This window comes from Sphaerodactylus townsendi, linkage group LG06 (assembly GCF_021028975.2).
Source record: "Sphaerodactylus townsendi isolate TG3544 linkage group LG06, MPM_Stown_v2.3, whole genome shotgun sequence".
NCBI lineage: Eukaryota > Metazoa > Chordata > Lepidosauria > Squamata > Sphaerodactylidae > Sphaerodactylus > Sphaerodactylus townsendi.
This window is the reverse complement of record NC_059430.1, coordinates 36,630,685-36,645,367: the sequence shown is the minus strand read 5'-3', so window position 1 is coordinate 36,645,367 and position 14,683 is coordinate 36,630,685. Positions and strand designations below refer to the sequence as shown.

The window sequence follows — 14,683 nt, the reverse complement described above, 5'->3', positions numbered from 1 at the left end:
TTAAAGACTCGAAGCCCATTAGAGCTTCATTGAATAGGCAATAATTTCGGAAGGAGCCGTAAGCCACATGTTAAAAAAGGTGTGATATTCACTTTGGAGTTGCAGTGGATATCACAACATGAACCTGTGAGAAGCTGTGAGCTCTTTTAATCTGGTTGTTTGGCAGCCAATTGCTGCTTCAGATGGCTCACTGGCTAGCTTTTTCAAGAGGTTACAAGTGCCTGTGTGTTTTCGACTACAGCTCACATCTCTTGCCAATTCTCTTGGTCATTCTTGAAGTGTGAAAGGTACGGTGACATGAATGCTGGCTGCATACGACACTCTGGGCAACCAGTGCCCTCATGGCTGTATTGTTAAGCCAAATGCTGGATGGTGGCATTGAGATATTTCGGCTGTGGCTGTTTTCCTCTAAAACACGCCCTTTCTTCAGATCTTGACCTTGCATTGAAGTTGTAAAGTTTCTGCTTGTGACATCACTCGTTGCCATGGTAGCCGATTGCAGTCACAAACAAAGGATTAGGACTCCACTGCAGGATCAAACGGGAGAATCTGGGGAGGGGAGAGAAGGGCAGGGGCTGTTGTACCACACATACATGCGAAACAGCCAGGAAACGCTACATTGCTGACAAAATAAACTTTTAAAAAGAGCATACTGGAGATTTTTGCTGATGGGGTGGTCTTTGATAGATTGCAGCTGTCCCTGCTTGTATCATTCTCATGGCACAACAGGCCTCTGTGACATGAAGAAACTTGATTATGATTTGTCGAAGGCTTTCACGGCTGGATTCAGTTGGTTTTGGTGGGTTTTCCGGGCTGTATGGCTGTGGTCTGGTAGATCTTGTTCCTAATGTTTCGCCTCCATCTGTGGCTGGCATCTTCAGAGGTGTATCACATAGGGAAGTGTGTAACAAGATCTGCCAGACCACGGCCACACAGCCCGGAAAAAGAGAAGACAATCATAATCAACTGGTTGTTGGAAAACCCACAACAACCAGTTGATTATGATTGTCTTCTTTTTTGAGTGCATCTTGAGACCAGTAGAACTTTGTGCTGTTTTCGTGTTGCTTTTTTAAGCCTGACCCCATTACGCTTTTCTAGTGGCGATCCCTTTGTTGCACTAGAAGTACAGGAAGAGCAATATGTGACCAATGTCATAAGGCCCTGCTCCTCCTGAAAGACGTGGGGCAAGTATGTCTCGTGGAAAGTTTTAGCAGGTAATGTGTTGTATACGGACTTAAAGAATTGTAGATGAGTGCTACAGTGATATGTGCGGAGGGCACAGTTTGCCAACCCCCATCCTCATTTCTCCCAGCATAACAGCTGATCTCCATACAGCAGAGATCAATTCCCCTGAAGAAAATGGAGGCTGGGCAATATGACGTCACATCCTTTCTGAGCTCCTTCCTCTCCCCAGGTTCCACCCTCAAGTCTCTGGGAATTTCCCAGTTCTGATTTTGCAGCCCTGTCTGTTCCTGGTGAAGATGTCCAGGCCATCTTTTAATAAACCAGTGAATTAAAGTTGGAGGCCTCTGTTGCTTGTGGAACTTTTTACATTCCCCGTAAAGTTTTTAGAGAAGCACATCGAACAGCAGTGGAAATGGTAGCTTCCAAAGTGATCTCTGCTCTTTGAATCCTCTTGTTTGCATTCCTCCTTGCAAGTGGGAAAGTCCTCCTTTGTTTGCACCACAGGTTTTGTTTTGCTCATGCTGCAAGGGTTTTTTGGCAGCTTTTCATAGAACAACTGCAGTGGCTTACTGCTTGAGGTGGAAACATATGATGCAAGTTTTAGCCACTTCCTGGGTCACCATAAGCAAACCACTCTTCCCTTGCCTCCTTGTGATATGAGAACAATACTGACATGCTTTATGAGGTTGTTATAAACATCAAAGCACACGTGAAGAACATGGAGTACTTTAAAGGTTGTGTAAAACGTTAACAGCAGTGGAACAAAGGCCTTCCTCTTGTACTGCGTTTCCATCAGATGGGTAAGACCAGTCAGAACTGTCAAGTTCACACCACGCTTATTTCGCTTCCACAGTGTGCTTGTGTGTCTGTAGCCACTGGCACACTCTCTGCCTGCCTAGGCGAGGTCAGCTGCAAGCCACTTTAGGAAATGATCTTTGTCTCAATGAATCAAGTCGTGTGATTCTTCTGATCGTTCAGTGAAGGCTTCTGGTCACTGAGTGAAAGCAAGTTCAATTTTTTTTCTCTGGACCTATTAGCTCCAATGGTTCTTTATGTGATTAACAAATCCATCTTTAGAAGAAAGGCTATCTCCACAACTGTGGTGGAAGAGAAAAGCAGGAGTTAACATGATGCTTAGCCAGTAGCTGAAGTTCTCTAGACACATGACTTGACAATTCTTGGCTGTGTCATCTGTCGGTTTCTTTACTCCCAGGGGGAGCTCGAAAGGCAGCTTCTTCAGGCCAACCCCATCCTGGAAGCCTTTGGGAATGCCAAAACAGTCAAAAATGATAACTCGTCAAGATTTGTGAGTATCAATCTTATTATAATTGAATAATTCCGGGGAGGGGGGGTTAAATCTGCATTGTCTGGTGTTGCTGGGGACTGAAATGTTCGTTGAGCTGTTTTAACAAATTAACAAATCTGGAAGTGAGATGCAGAAAGTGATGCAGCCTAAGCCCTTGTTCTTTGCTGTTCGTCGAAATGCATTTGGTTCAAGAGTCTGTCTATGCTGTTAAAGGGTCAGTCGACAGCAAGTTCCTTTTTATCTGCAGATGCTCATCTGTAGAATGAACAATTTTTGTTGTCATTTGGAAGACTGAAGGTGTGCTTTCATTTCTGTTTTGGCTAACAAACGTGGTGGTTTTGTTCCCTTAGGGAAAATTTATCAGAATCAACTTTGATGTGAATGGCTACATTGTCGGAGCAAATATCGAGACCTGTATCCTTTGCCAATGTACAGGAGAACCTGAGCAAATTGGGCAAGAAAAAGGGAGGCCATAAAACGTGTGCAGACCTGCAAGCAGTCACTGTGGCTTAGGGAAGAGGCTGTCCTTGAAAGACGTGACTTAAGTAACAGTCTTCTTTGAGCAAGAGGCTTGCAATTTTCGATGGGTGTGGGCGGCTAAGTTCCTAATTGTCGTTGTGCATTTCCAGATATAAATGAGAGCTTTTTTTCTCTTCCTGTGGCTGGCATTCTGAAATATTTGTGATGCAATTCAACATTGCTGCCCACTGTGAAAGCTGTATCTTAAGAGTCCTGTGGGTGGGATTGCTGAGAGCCATGCTGTCTGCCTATGGAAGAATGTCAAAATACAGTAGAGCAGTATCTGAACTTCCACTCATGCTTGCTGCTCTCTGCTTGAAGTGCAAGCAAGATATTTATGTTCTGTACTGCTGAAATGATGTATACTTAACCTCATGCTAAAACTTGATCGGTGGCGTGGTCTTAGTGGAGATGTTTGCAGTAGGCTTGAAGAGATCTGGGTTCAGGTCTCCCCAATGCTATGAAATTTACTGAGTGCCCTTGGACCAGTTACAGTCTGTTTACCTTGAAGGAGAATATAATTAAGGAAGGAGAATTTTGAACACCACCCTCAACTGCTTGGGAGAAGGGTAGAGTAAACATGGATCGATAAGCTTCTTTGCACATTTTGAATGACTGAGTATCTCTTTTGCTGGGGTGGGGGGAATGCAGTTAGTATGGTGATACAAGATGAGAATAAAATGGGCAGCAGCTGGGAGAACATGCAGGGTGTAGCAGCTCTCTTTTCGAATCCTGGAATCTTTTGCAAAAAATCACTCCTCCCACTGGCATTAATGCATCTGCTGGAGGGGAGAAAGTGAAAATTTTTAGAAGTCTGGTATTAGCTTTTATGCTCATCAGGTTTTGTGTAGAGATGAGTATCCTGGATAGTTTTTTCCCGTAACTTGTGTAAAGATCTGTTGGAGAAATCTCGAGCTATTCGCCAGGCCAAAGAAGAGCGGACATTCCACATCTTCTACTACTTGTTGACCGGAGCAGGAGAACACCTGAAGAGTGAGTCCTGAGCGCATATGTGGCTAGGTTTATCTTTTGGGTCCAGATGTTTGCGTACTACATAGCCCTGGCTCAGTACGGCCAGCCTGGTTTTATCCTAACCTTTTAAACCCTTCACATCATTTCCATCTGCCCTAATAATCTTGCCGGTCTTGTTGATCTTGTATGTGAAGCTGCCCCTTCCTTAACTGCATGGATACTTCTTGTTAGATTAGGCAGTGAGATGCATCTGGTTGGGTAATGATGTGAGGAATTTGCTGTCAAACTGGAAACTACTTAAGTTACGAGCCGATTCTGACTGTGTTCGAAGGGAAGGGAGAGGTATAGTTCTTTGGTTATGCCCCACTGTTGCATGACTTTTGGTAGAACAATGTTCCAATCTCTAGTCCCATGTTCCAATCTCTAGTTAAGGAGTGAAAATAAACCAGTTGAAAGCCTTGGGCAGGTGGGCACTAGTTTCCTGTAGAATATGTGACTTAACATTTTAGAACTGCCTGTTCCTGGAAGCTAGAACACTTGTCCTGGGGTTTGCTAGAGGAGTAGTTTATAAATAAGGCTATTTTTAAAAAATCCATTCAGGATTGTTATTTTTTTCAGGTTTAAATTTCTATCTAAGTTGCCAGACTTGTCATGGAGGCTACCAAAGTTAGACTTCCTGCCTGGGGGGTTTACCTTAAGCCAGTGGTTTCTCACATTTTCAAGTATGAGGACCGCTTTTTAATATCCAAAAATTTGATGGATACCCCCTTCTCATTTGATTGTAGTTGTACTACTAGTACTGGTTGATTGAGAAAATGCATGAAGATCAAAATAGCAATGCTCAGTCCACATCCAGATTTGGAGACCCCTTGTAATAACTCTGTGTTCTCCCTCCCGCCCTTGGGTTTCTGACCTGCAAGTTGGGGACCATTGCCTTAAACTGTGTCTGCAATAATTAGTTAAACTTTCTGTTTCTTTAAAGATGACTTGCTGTTGGAGCCATATAACAAATATCGCTTCCTTTCCAACGGACATGTTACAATTCCGGGTCAGCAGGACAAGGACATGTTTCAAGAGACCATGGAAGCTATGAGGATCATGGGCATTCCAGATGATGAACAGATGGGTATGAAACTGCTAGAGTGCTGTTAATATGGGGAAAAATATTTGTTGCTTGTCTGTCTTGGAATTTCAATCTAAAGTGTGGATTACAAGTAGTAAAGTCCATTATACAAACGAGTACAATGTGCTGTTGACATTTCTTGGTGTGTTAACAATGCCCGCTGAGGGGACCCTCCTCTCCTGCCTCTCCTCCCCCCTTGACCCTGCAATTTACCAGAGATAACAAAAACCTAGCCTAATTATTTAGTGGAGAAAAGCTTACTTACAGATTCACCCCCACACACAGACAGGCTCTCCTAGCTTTGCACACGCGCCCGTGCACACACACTCTTTCCCTCCCTCTCTCTGCCTCTCACATTTTGCAAAGGGACTTCCCTTTCTCATCTCTCCCTACCCCCCTTCCACACGCATGCAGACAGGCTCCCATAACTTTGTAAACAAGCTGTTCTGGCTCAGCTGCAGATTGGCAGAGTTTGACCGATGATCCCAGGCAGGAAATACTTCAAAGTTCACCACAGGGACCTAGTCCTGATAGGGAGAAGCAAATTGTGCAGGGATGAGGGGAGTACAGCTTCCTCCTGCACATCTCTCCCCCCCCCCTTTTAAGGCTTTCCATCCCCAGGGAGAAGCACACTGAGGGTGGAGCAGGAGAATATGGCTTTCTAAGGCAAGAGCTGCTGGGAAGTGTAGTCCTTGCCCTTCTGGGGAGAGCTGGAATCTGAGCCCTCCCAGATGGCTGTGGATTATACTTCCCAGAAGCCCTCACCTTTTCCGGCTCATCATCAGGAACACTCTGCTCAGTTATATAATAAAAAGATTGGTAGTGGCCTATCTGAATTCAGTTTTATTTTGGTCAGCACAGTAACTTCACTTTTTTTCTTGAAGGAAGCAATTTCAAAACTATATTCCTGTTCTGAATTGTCTCCTTTTAAAAGATGCTGCCTACTTGTCATGATAACAGTGTTTTTAACTTCCCTGCTGTGGTTTGGTGGTTAGCCACTTGCTCTGTGTCTTGCCAAGTGGATAAGAAGCTCACGGGCACTGCCTCTCTCCTGCTCACCAACTGTCTTTGTGTAGGTTGGTGCCTTTGAATTTGGAGTTAGTCATTCTATCAAATATCATGTATCATAGCCATTTGGGAATATCTCTGATCCACTTTTGTGGCCATCAGTGTGTTCTGTGGTGGTAAATTCCACAGTTTAATTGCTTGTTGAGGAAAGAAGAATTTCCTCTTCTGTGTGGACCTATTGCCAGCAAACTTCGTGGAGTGCTCCAAAGTTCTAGTATTCTGGAGAAAAAGCTCTCTGTCCTCTCTCTTTCTCATGTGTAATTGTCTAAACCTCTCTCTCATACCCTCTCAGCTGTGCTTTTTCTGGACTGAAACGTCCTACACCCTTTGGCCTTTCTTCAGAGAAAAAGTCTGCCAACGCCTTAATCACGCTGGCTGCCTTCTTGTATGGTTTTTCCAGCTTTGTAATATTTTTTGGAGAGAGGGTGACACAGAACCATACCCAGCTGTTGAAATGCAGATTCATCATATATCTGTACAGGGATATTTTGATATTGGCAGTTCTGTTTTCAGTCCCTTTGCTAATAATTCCTAGCATAGTGTTTGCTTCTTTAACCACATACTCAGTCCATGTTTTCATTCCATTACAACCCCAGTGTCTCCCTTTTTCAGGCTCAACCAGCTCAATATTACATATATTTGAAGTGAGGATTTTTTGTTCCAGAGTGCATTACTTTGTTTGATCAACAGTGAATTTCATTTGTCTAATGCATAGGTGCCAAACTTGCAACCCTCCCAATGTTATGGACTACAACCCTCCCATCATCCACTGCCAACATCATGCTGGCAGGGGATGATGAGAACTGTAGTCCATAACATCAGGAAGGCTGCGAGTTTGACACCTGTGGTCTAATGGCTGCCCACACCCAATTCAGAGAGACCTTCCTGCAGTTCTCCACACTCTGCCACGCTTTTCAGCATCCTGAATAATTTGGCAGCATCCACAACCTTCGCCACCAGACTGCTGACTCTCCATCTCCTCAGTTCCAAATAATTTATGAGCAAGTTAAATAGCTCTGATCCCTGTGGGACCCTTCTACTCACTGCCTCCACTGTGAGAACTGTCCATTTATACCTACTCTGTCCCAGTCAACCAGTCCTCTTATCCCATGACTGCTAAGCGTATTGAGGTAACCTCGTGGAAGGCCAGGTACATAATGTCCGCTGGGTCCCCCTTATCCACATGTTTGTTAGTGTTCTCAAAGAATTCCAAAGATTGGTGAGGCAGGACTTTTTTGCAGACACCATGCTCATTTTTACCTCAGGAAGCTTTGTTCTTCTGTGTGCTTAATATTCTGCCTTTAATTACAGTTCATACTAATTTGCCTGCCTACCTGATTTGTAATTTTCAGGATCCCCTCCAAGGCCCCTTTTAAAAATCAGTGTAACATTTGTTACTTTCTGATCCTCCGTTATGTAAGTAACACCCACCCCTCCCCCGTTACTCCACTTGCCAATTTGGCTAAATCCACCACTGTAAAAGTGAATGAATGTTCAAAATAGGAATATCAAGGTGGTCCACTCAGTAACTGATAAAACAGCACTGAAGTGCCTCTGCTTCCCAACTTCAGCTGCAAAGGCTGTTGAATATACTCCATTAATAAGCACATGAACAAAAATATCTGGGAGCCAGCTGGTCTGAAAGTCTGGTTAGGCTAAACGATTTAAACATTTTGAACAGTTTCTATTTAAAAAGGGATAATAAACTTAACCTTATGGCTAGAAGGTTGTTTCAACTGATTTGGCAAACAAACGGTGGGAATGTCTGGCATTTCCTTCACTTGTGGAATAGCTAACCGAGACAGTTCTGAACATGCAAGTTGAGCTTGAGATGCTGAGTGAGAGACTCTTGCATATGAGATGACTTGAAGATCTAGATTGCCCTTAGATATGGATCTTGCTTCACCACAGGGGTTGATAGCTGTGGTGCCAATCTTGGAGCTTCTAATGTAATGCCTGAAGGCTCCAGGATGCTGATTCATCCTTAAGAGCAAGCGTCTAGCCCCCTCGTGTGTAAGGAGGTCATTGCACTGCTCTGTGAAATTGCAGAATTGTTTTTTTTCCAGGTGACAGTTTCTTAGTATGTGTAACACACTGGAGAGACAGTGGTATAGTGGTGAAGAGCAGTGGACTCTAACCTGGAGAACTGGGTTTGATTTTCCACTCCTCCACATGAGTGGTGAACTCTTATCTGGTGAACTGGATTTGTTTCCCTGCTGCTACGCCTGAAGTCTGCTGGGTAACCTTAGGCTAAATGCATGTTGTTCAAAACTCCTCAGTCCCACCTACCTCATGGCCTGTCTGTTGTGAGGAGAGGAAGGGAAATAGAGTTTGTGAGCCTCCTTGAGACTCTTTACTGGAGAGAAAGGCAGGATATAAATCCCAAACACTTCATCTTCAGAGTCTCTAAGTTATCCCTAATAAGTCAGGAGTTCACCACTTCCCCTTTCCAGGTACATAGACCAGTGCTTTCATTAAGGTGGGCGTCATCAGACTTCATATGTCCACTGAGAGGAGACTGCCTTGACTGTGAATGTCTCTAGTATCTGTTGTTAATGTGTTATTGTGCTCATGTGGTAACGCCCACTGTTAAAACACCCACTGCTGCAAAAGACCATCATGCCTGCACAGCACGAGGAGTACTGCTTGCCGTTGCATGAGGCAACGAACTTGTTTGAACTTCAGCAGCCATGTGAGAGGGGCCAAATGGGGTAGCTGAATAACCCTGGAGTGCAGGCCATTCCCAGTTCTAATGGCATCCGTTTTAATGTTAGGCAAGAGCTGGTAAAATCAGTCTGAATTGTGTGCTCTATGGTATGGAGTATGAAACTAAGTATTGTGGAAGCGGTAGCTGCTCATTCTATTTCTTGCCTTGGAGTACAATGAGCTCGGTAAGAATAAATTGCTCCTTGTGCAATATACGCATGCCATTTCTTTAGCAGTCGCTGTTGTGTAGTGAAACCAACAGAAGTCTGTGGCCTGATATCTGGTCACCTTGTTTTTCTTTCAGGTCTCCTAAAAGTTATCTCTGGTGTTCTTCAGCTTGGCAACATTGTCTTCAAGAAGGAGCGTAACACAGACCAGGCCTCCATGCCAGACAACACAGGTAAAGTAGTGCTTGTAGCTATGAGCTGTAATGCAAGGCTTCTCCGTCCCCCAAAGAGCCCTGAGACTTTTGCAGGAGGAAATCGATTAGAGGCTGCCGTATGACATGTATGCACGTGATGGAGACAGAACTGAGTGCTGAGTGCTGGAATGTTGATTCAGCCTCCCTCTGGTGGAAACTGAAGACCAACGGCTTGTCTTCTTGAGACCTCTCAAGCCAATCAGTGCCTGTGCCTCCTCATGACAGATATATTTCAGAATGAAAAGATAAGAATCACTGGAAAAGACAATAACGCTAGGAAAAGTGGAAGGCAGCAAGAAAAGGGAAGATCCAACATGAGATGGATCTATTCAATAAAGAAAGCAACCGCTCTCAGTCTACAAGACCAGAGCAAGTCTGTTAACGATAGGACGTTTTGGAGAATATAGATTCCTTAGAGTCACCATGAGTGAGAAGTGACTTGATGGCACTAACACACATGTCTGGTTTCACCCACGCACAAATATATTGGCTCATCCCCTGATTAATTGTAGCCACTTTTTGAGTAGGTGTTTTCGTGTGCCAAGCAGCTGAATGAGGGAATTACCAGAACTTGGGTCAAGAAGTGTTTAGAACATGAAAGTTGCTGTTTGTGGAGCATGCCCTTCCTCCCAGGTTGGGTCTGAAACAAATGTAGGTGGTGTTAGTTTAAATATCACCTTTGGACTCTAATTTCAGGTGTGAAATTCTTGGCTTCTGGCCTTTGAACTGGGTCAGATGGTTAAGTGCATTGAATTGACTGACACCAATGTTCCAAACGTTTCAAGCCAAAAGGGATTAGTAACTTTTGATTCATATCTGGCTGAATCTAAAACTTGATATGTGATATCTCTTTGCTTGAGCATTAAAATCTAAGACATGTGAATGTATAATGCATGTAACTCAACTATAAAAGGGCACAGTTGTTCCTATCTGCCCTGGGAAGGTATGTACTTAAGGAGATTGACTGAACACTGGAATGCAGGAAATTGTGAAAACCTAATTGGAAGACTCTTTGGATGGAGGAGGCTTTTATTAAAGTGACAAAGTCAGAGCTTAAAATGTCTCAAATACATGTAACACAGATCACTTTGCTTGCTTGAGTTTCTTGCCAGCAAAAGTAGCCAAGGATGGGTACCATCTCCTCTCAGAACCTGGAATCCCTTAGTTCAGTATTCCTGTATGTCATTTGGTGATCACCAGTATGTTTCTTTGCAACATGACAAAGCTAAATTAATGGTGTTTTCAGCCGTTCCCGCTGCCTCAGGTGTGCTGTTTGTTGAAAAGCCATTGAGCTTAATTACCGGACTTTCTGGGAGAGATGCTGACTTGCATTTCACACTGAAAATGGAGCCAATGAAAATGTAAAACGCTTCCTTTTGCTCTTGTCTTCTGTTGCAGCTGCTCAGAAAGTTTCTCATCTTCTGGGTATCAACGTGACAGATTTCACCAGAGGAATTCTCACCCCTCGCATCAAAGTAGGGAGGGACTATGTCCAAAAGGCTCAAACTAAAGAGCAGGTGTGTAAAAGTTTGTATTTATTCTCCACTTTTCTTCCTCCACAGAATTTAAGGCAGCTTAGATAGGGCTCCCAAGAGTTTCTTCTCCAACTGGTAATGTGCTTAGCTTCATCTGTGTTGCTGCATCTCATGCCTTTCAAACATATCCCGGACCTCACAGAATGAAAACAAATAAGCTGTTCCTTGCAGAAGTGATGGGCTGCAGCAACCTGTAAAGGTTTTAAGATTAGGCAAACAGCATATGGGCATCGTCCTGGAACCTGATGGTGTTAAGAGGTGCATGATGACAAATTACATCTTTAAAGACTGAGTTGCCAGCTAGTCTTGACTAGCGTATTATGGCAAGCTGCTAGTTCCATATGGCTGCAAAACACAGAGTAGCAGTTGTTAGGTTACTAAGTTATCTTGGGAATTGTCTGGGTACCTGCCAAGAAACGAGGCATGCTGTCGGTATGTCCCCCAACAATGCTCTGTATTCATAATGCTTTCTCTGTGAGGAAAACTTTTTGAGATGAAAGTGAGAATTTTCTTGGTGTTCCCCAAAAGTCTTCATCCTCCTTTTCTTAAGCCAATTCTAGAATGAGAGAAACTCAGCATATTCCTTCTGGACCAAAGGGAATGTGTCTGTCCCTGCTTGAGGCCCATCTAGGCATACTGGATGGCTCCTTGTATCACTCTGTAAATGAGAACATACGGGTTTAAGGATTGATAACTAGACAATAATCCATATCCCCAGCCTTAGATTTCATGGTATGTTAGTGTGTTCTGTGACATCTGGTAGGGATTTTGCATGTGACTTCCCCTCTCATTTTCAGGCTGACTTTGCCATTGAGGCACTGGCTAAAGCCACATACGAACGCATGTTCCGTTGGCTAGTGATGCGCATCAACAAGGCACTAGATAAGACAAAGAGACAAGGAGCATCGTTCATAGGAATCCTTGACATTGCTGGCTTTGAAATCTTTGAGGTAAGTAAAATTATTTTACTTCATTTATACCCCACTCTTCTCCCCAGTGGGGACCCAGAGTGTCTTACAATATTCTGTCCTCACAACAGCCCCGTGAGGTAGATTAAGATGAGATTTTGTTACTGGCCTGTGGTAGAGTGGGGATTTGAGCATGGGTCTCTCTCACTCTAACCACTGTACCACACTGGCTTTCCTTAAAGAGCATCTAATTCCAGCATGTTTTGACTGGAGTCTTTGGGAGACTTCACTGAATTTTTCTTAATCAGATCAAAGTAGATTTCATAATAATTCAGATTATGTAACCAGGTTTTCTCTTTCTAGACATCTTTTCATAGTGTTCCATTCTCCATAATATTACAAAGCACGTTGAAATTATTGGGCTTGAGCTCAACCTGGGTCTTCCCAGCAGTAACACTGTTCTGATCACTACTAGTTATATGTCACAATGCATGCTTGCATTTTTCCCATGATAGCCCTTGGCAGCCCTCTATTCCCATTTATTTTAATAAAGAGGGCAAAGAAAGGGTTTCTGTGTTTGGCTGGAGGTCCAGCGTGATAAATGGAGTATTGGACCTGGGTTCAAGTCCCAGTTTAGCCATATAATGAGCAATATAATGTAAAGGCCTCAGGCCAAGCCAATGGTATCAGCTTTGTCAATTTCACTTCTGTGGTGGTCCCTTGTTAATTTTCTCTTGCTAAAGCATCTTCCATTCTTCATTTCACTAGCTCTTAACTATTGATACATTGTATATTTGCCTTAACCTGAAATCCCTCAATCAGAATGAAATTGACAAAGCTAATACAATTGACCTGGCTTGTGTCTGTCCCCTCAGGATACATTGCTAATGCGATAAGATAATTTTTTTTAAAAAAAATCCTTTTGGTAAGAGAGGAAGAGATGAAGAATAAAATGACTGAAGGAGAGGGTTGTTCTTCTGTGTCATGGATGACACCCCACCACCACTAGGAGTAATACATTTCCAACAGTAATATGTGGAAGAAATGCAACTGAAGAGACAAGGGGGAATATGATATGGTGTGTGTGTGTGAGGATGAGGTATATGGAATTATTGAACAGAAAACTTTTCAAAGACGAAAAGGTTGATCACTGGGAAAATCAGTGGTAAGCTGTACATGTACAGAGTCATAATTTCAAGATAAGAGAAGGGGAAACTGAGGTTGCAAAACAAATTGCTGCTAAAAACGGCTTCACAAATGTTTAACCCTTTGGGGGTCAGCAATCCCTTGGTCCTTTGTTCTAAAGGTTGTTTTTTATTTCCTAATAGCTGAATTCATTTGAGCAGTTGTGTATTAACTACACAAATGAGAAGCTGCAGCAACTCTTCAACCACACCATGTTCATCTTGGAGCAAGAGGAATACCAGCGTGAGGGCATAGAATGGAACTTCATCGACTTTGGCCTGGACTTGCAGCCCTGCATTGATCTTATAGAAAAACCAGTGAGTTATTACTCTATTCTGACTAAGTAGCAGAGGATAGCTACAGTGCTGAGCTAAGCTGATTGTGCATCCTTTTTTTTAAGTGTACATTAAGCACCTGTGAACTAATTGCAGGGAAAGTGGGGTACAACTGGGGTGGCTGCAAAAACCAGTCCTAAATTGGTAGGTTGTATCCTACCAGCTGTCCTGCTCAATCCCACCTACTCCATCCCACAGGGCTTTTGTTCACCAGGCCTTACAAGCCCTGGCATAATCTTCCTTCTGGTGAGAAGGGGCTTGTTCCTCTTTCATCAGCAGAGAAGCTGGAAGCATCCATTGTGCTGAAACTGGTGTGTAAAAGAACAAGCATTCAGGACTAGGGCACTGAGAGACTGCTGCCTCTGGCTCTGGGTCTGCTTCATTTCCACCATTACTGGCATAGAAGTTTAAGGCCTGTTGAACTTGATTTCAAGTAATCATAGTTAAACTATGCCCAAGAACCAGAGTGCTTTCTGAGACATCAAGGTTTCTTCAAGGTTTCTTTTGGCAAAAGAAGAGAGGCTCCACAGTTGCTTTACAACTAAGTGCCATTCCTTGACCGCCTGAAAGGAGACAAATTGGCTGCTTGCTTTGCTGCCCTTCAGTAACTGCTACTGCTGTGGATCTGTCTGAGTTGTTAGCTTGACTTACAAATGGCATCAGCAAATGTTGAAGGTGCAGGTGAGGCAACATCCAGAGCTAACTCCTTTTTGAAGAAGCACCATAGTTTTACCAGGCTCTGCTCCACAAGACCATAGCAAAAATGGCCTCAAATTGGGCAACAGGGATTCTCATATCCACCTATTGACCAAAAAGATTTTGATTGCCCACTCTACTCAGACTATCACAATGTCCCCTCCCTACAACTGAGTGGCTAATCCAGATGTAGTTCAGGGTCTAAATTAGGTTGCAGATGTTTTAATAGCACCACACAAGCCTTCCACACATAGATCTTATGCTGAGAAGTGAGCATGTCTTGTGCAGTGGGTTCAGTCTGAAGGTCTACCTCCCGACACTTGGTTCTTACATGATTTTTATTTTTTGTTATGATCTTGCCACTAAAGTACATCTGGCTGCCATCTCTGCATTTATTGTTTGTTGGTTCTCACGCTGTGTTTAAGCCCCTGATTCTGATAGATTTTTTAAAGCCTCCTGTGTTACAGCCTCTTCCTCTTCAGCGTTTGTCCTTGGTTTTATTACAAATTACGCATAAACCCTTTGAGCCACTGGCAAAGTTTGAATTGTTTTCCATATCTTCAAGTTTGATTTTCTAGTAGCTATCATCTCAGTTAAAAGAGCTGGTTATTGGCTCTATGGGTTAGTTCCCTTTCACGAAGTTCCACCCCAATAAGGTAGTGCTACAACCTAGCTTGGAATTTAGACCCAAGGCAGTTCTGCCGCCCCATATGTCCTGGTTTTT

At 43.4% G+C, this 14,683-nt stretch overlaps 1 protein-coding gene across 2 annotated transcripts in view; it reads left to right on the top strand.

The window, feature by feature from the left end:
* Nucleotides 1–14,683, top strand: part of MYH9 (myosin heavy chain 9) — a 90,393-nt gene that overhangs the window by 48,453 nt on the left and 27,257 nt on the right. For both annotated transcript variants that reach the window (XM_048499695.1, XM_048499694.1), the window contains exons 6-13: nucleotides 2,399–2,491; nucleotides 2,842–2,905; nucleotides 3,905–4,003; nucleotides 4,965–5,108; nucleotides 9,184–9,279; nucleotides 10,699–10,817; nucleotides 11,633–11,785; nucleotides 13,072–13,245. In XM_048499695.1, coding sequence (XP_048355652.1) covers nucleotides 2,399–2,491; nucleotides 2,842–2,905; nucleotides 3,905–4,003; nucleotides 4,965–5,108; nucleotides 9,184–9,279; nucleotides 10,699–10,817; nucleotides 11,633–11,785; nucleotides 13,072–13,245 — 942 coding nt within the window. The remainder of the gene's footprint in view (nucleotides 1–2,398; nucleotides 2,492–2,841; nucleotides 2,906–3,904; nucleotides 4,004–4,964; nucleotides 5,109–9,183; nucleotides 9,280–10,698; nucleotides 10,818–11,632; nucleotides 11,786–13,071; nucleotides 13,246–14,683) is intronic.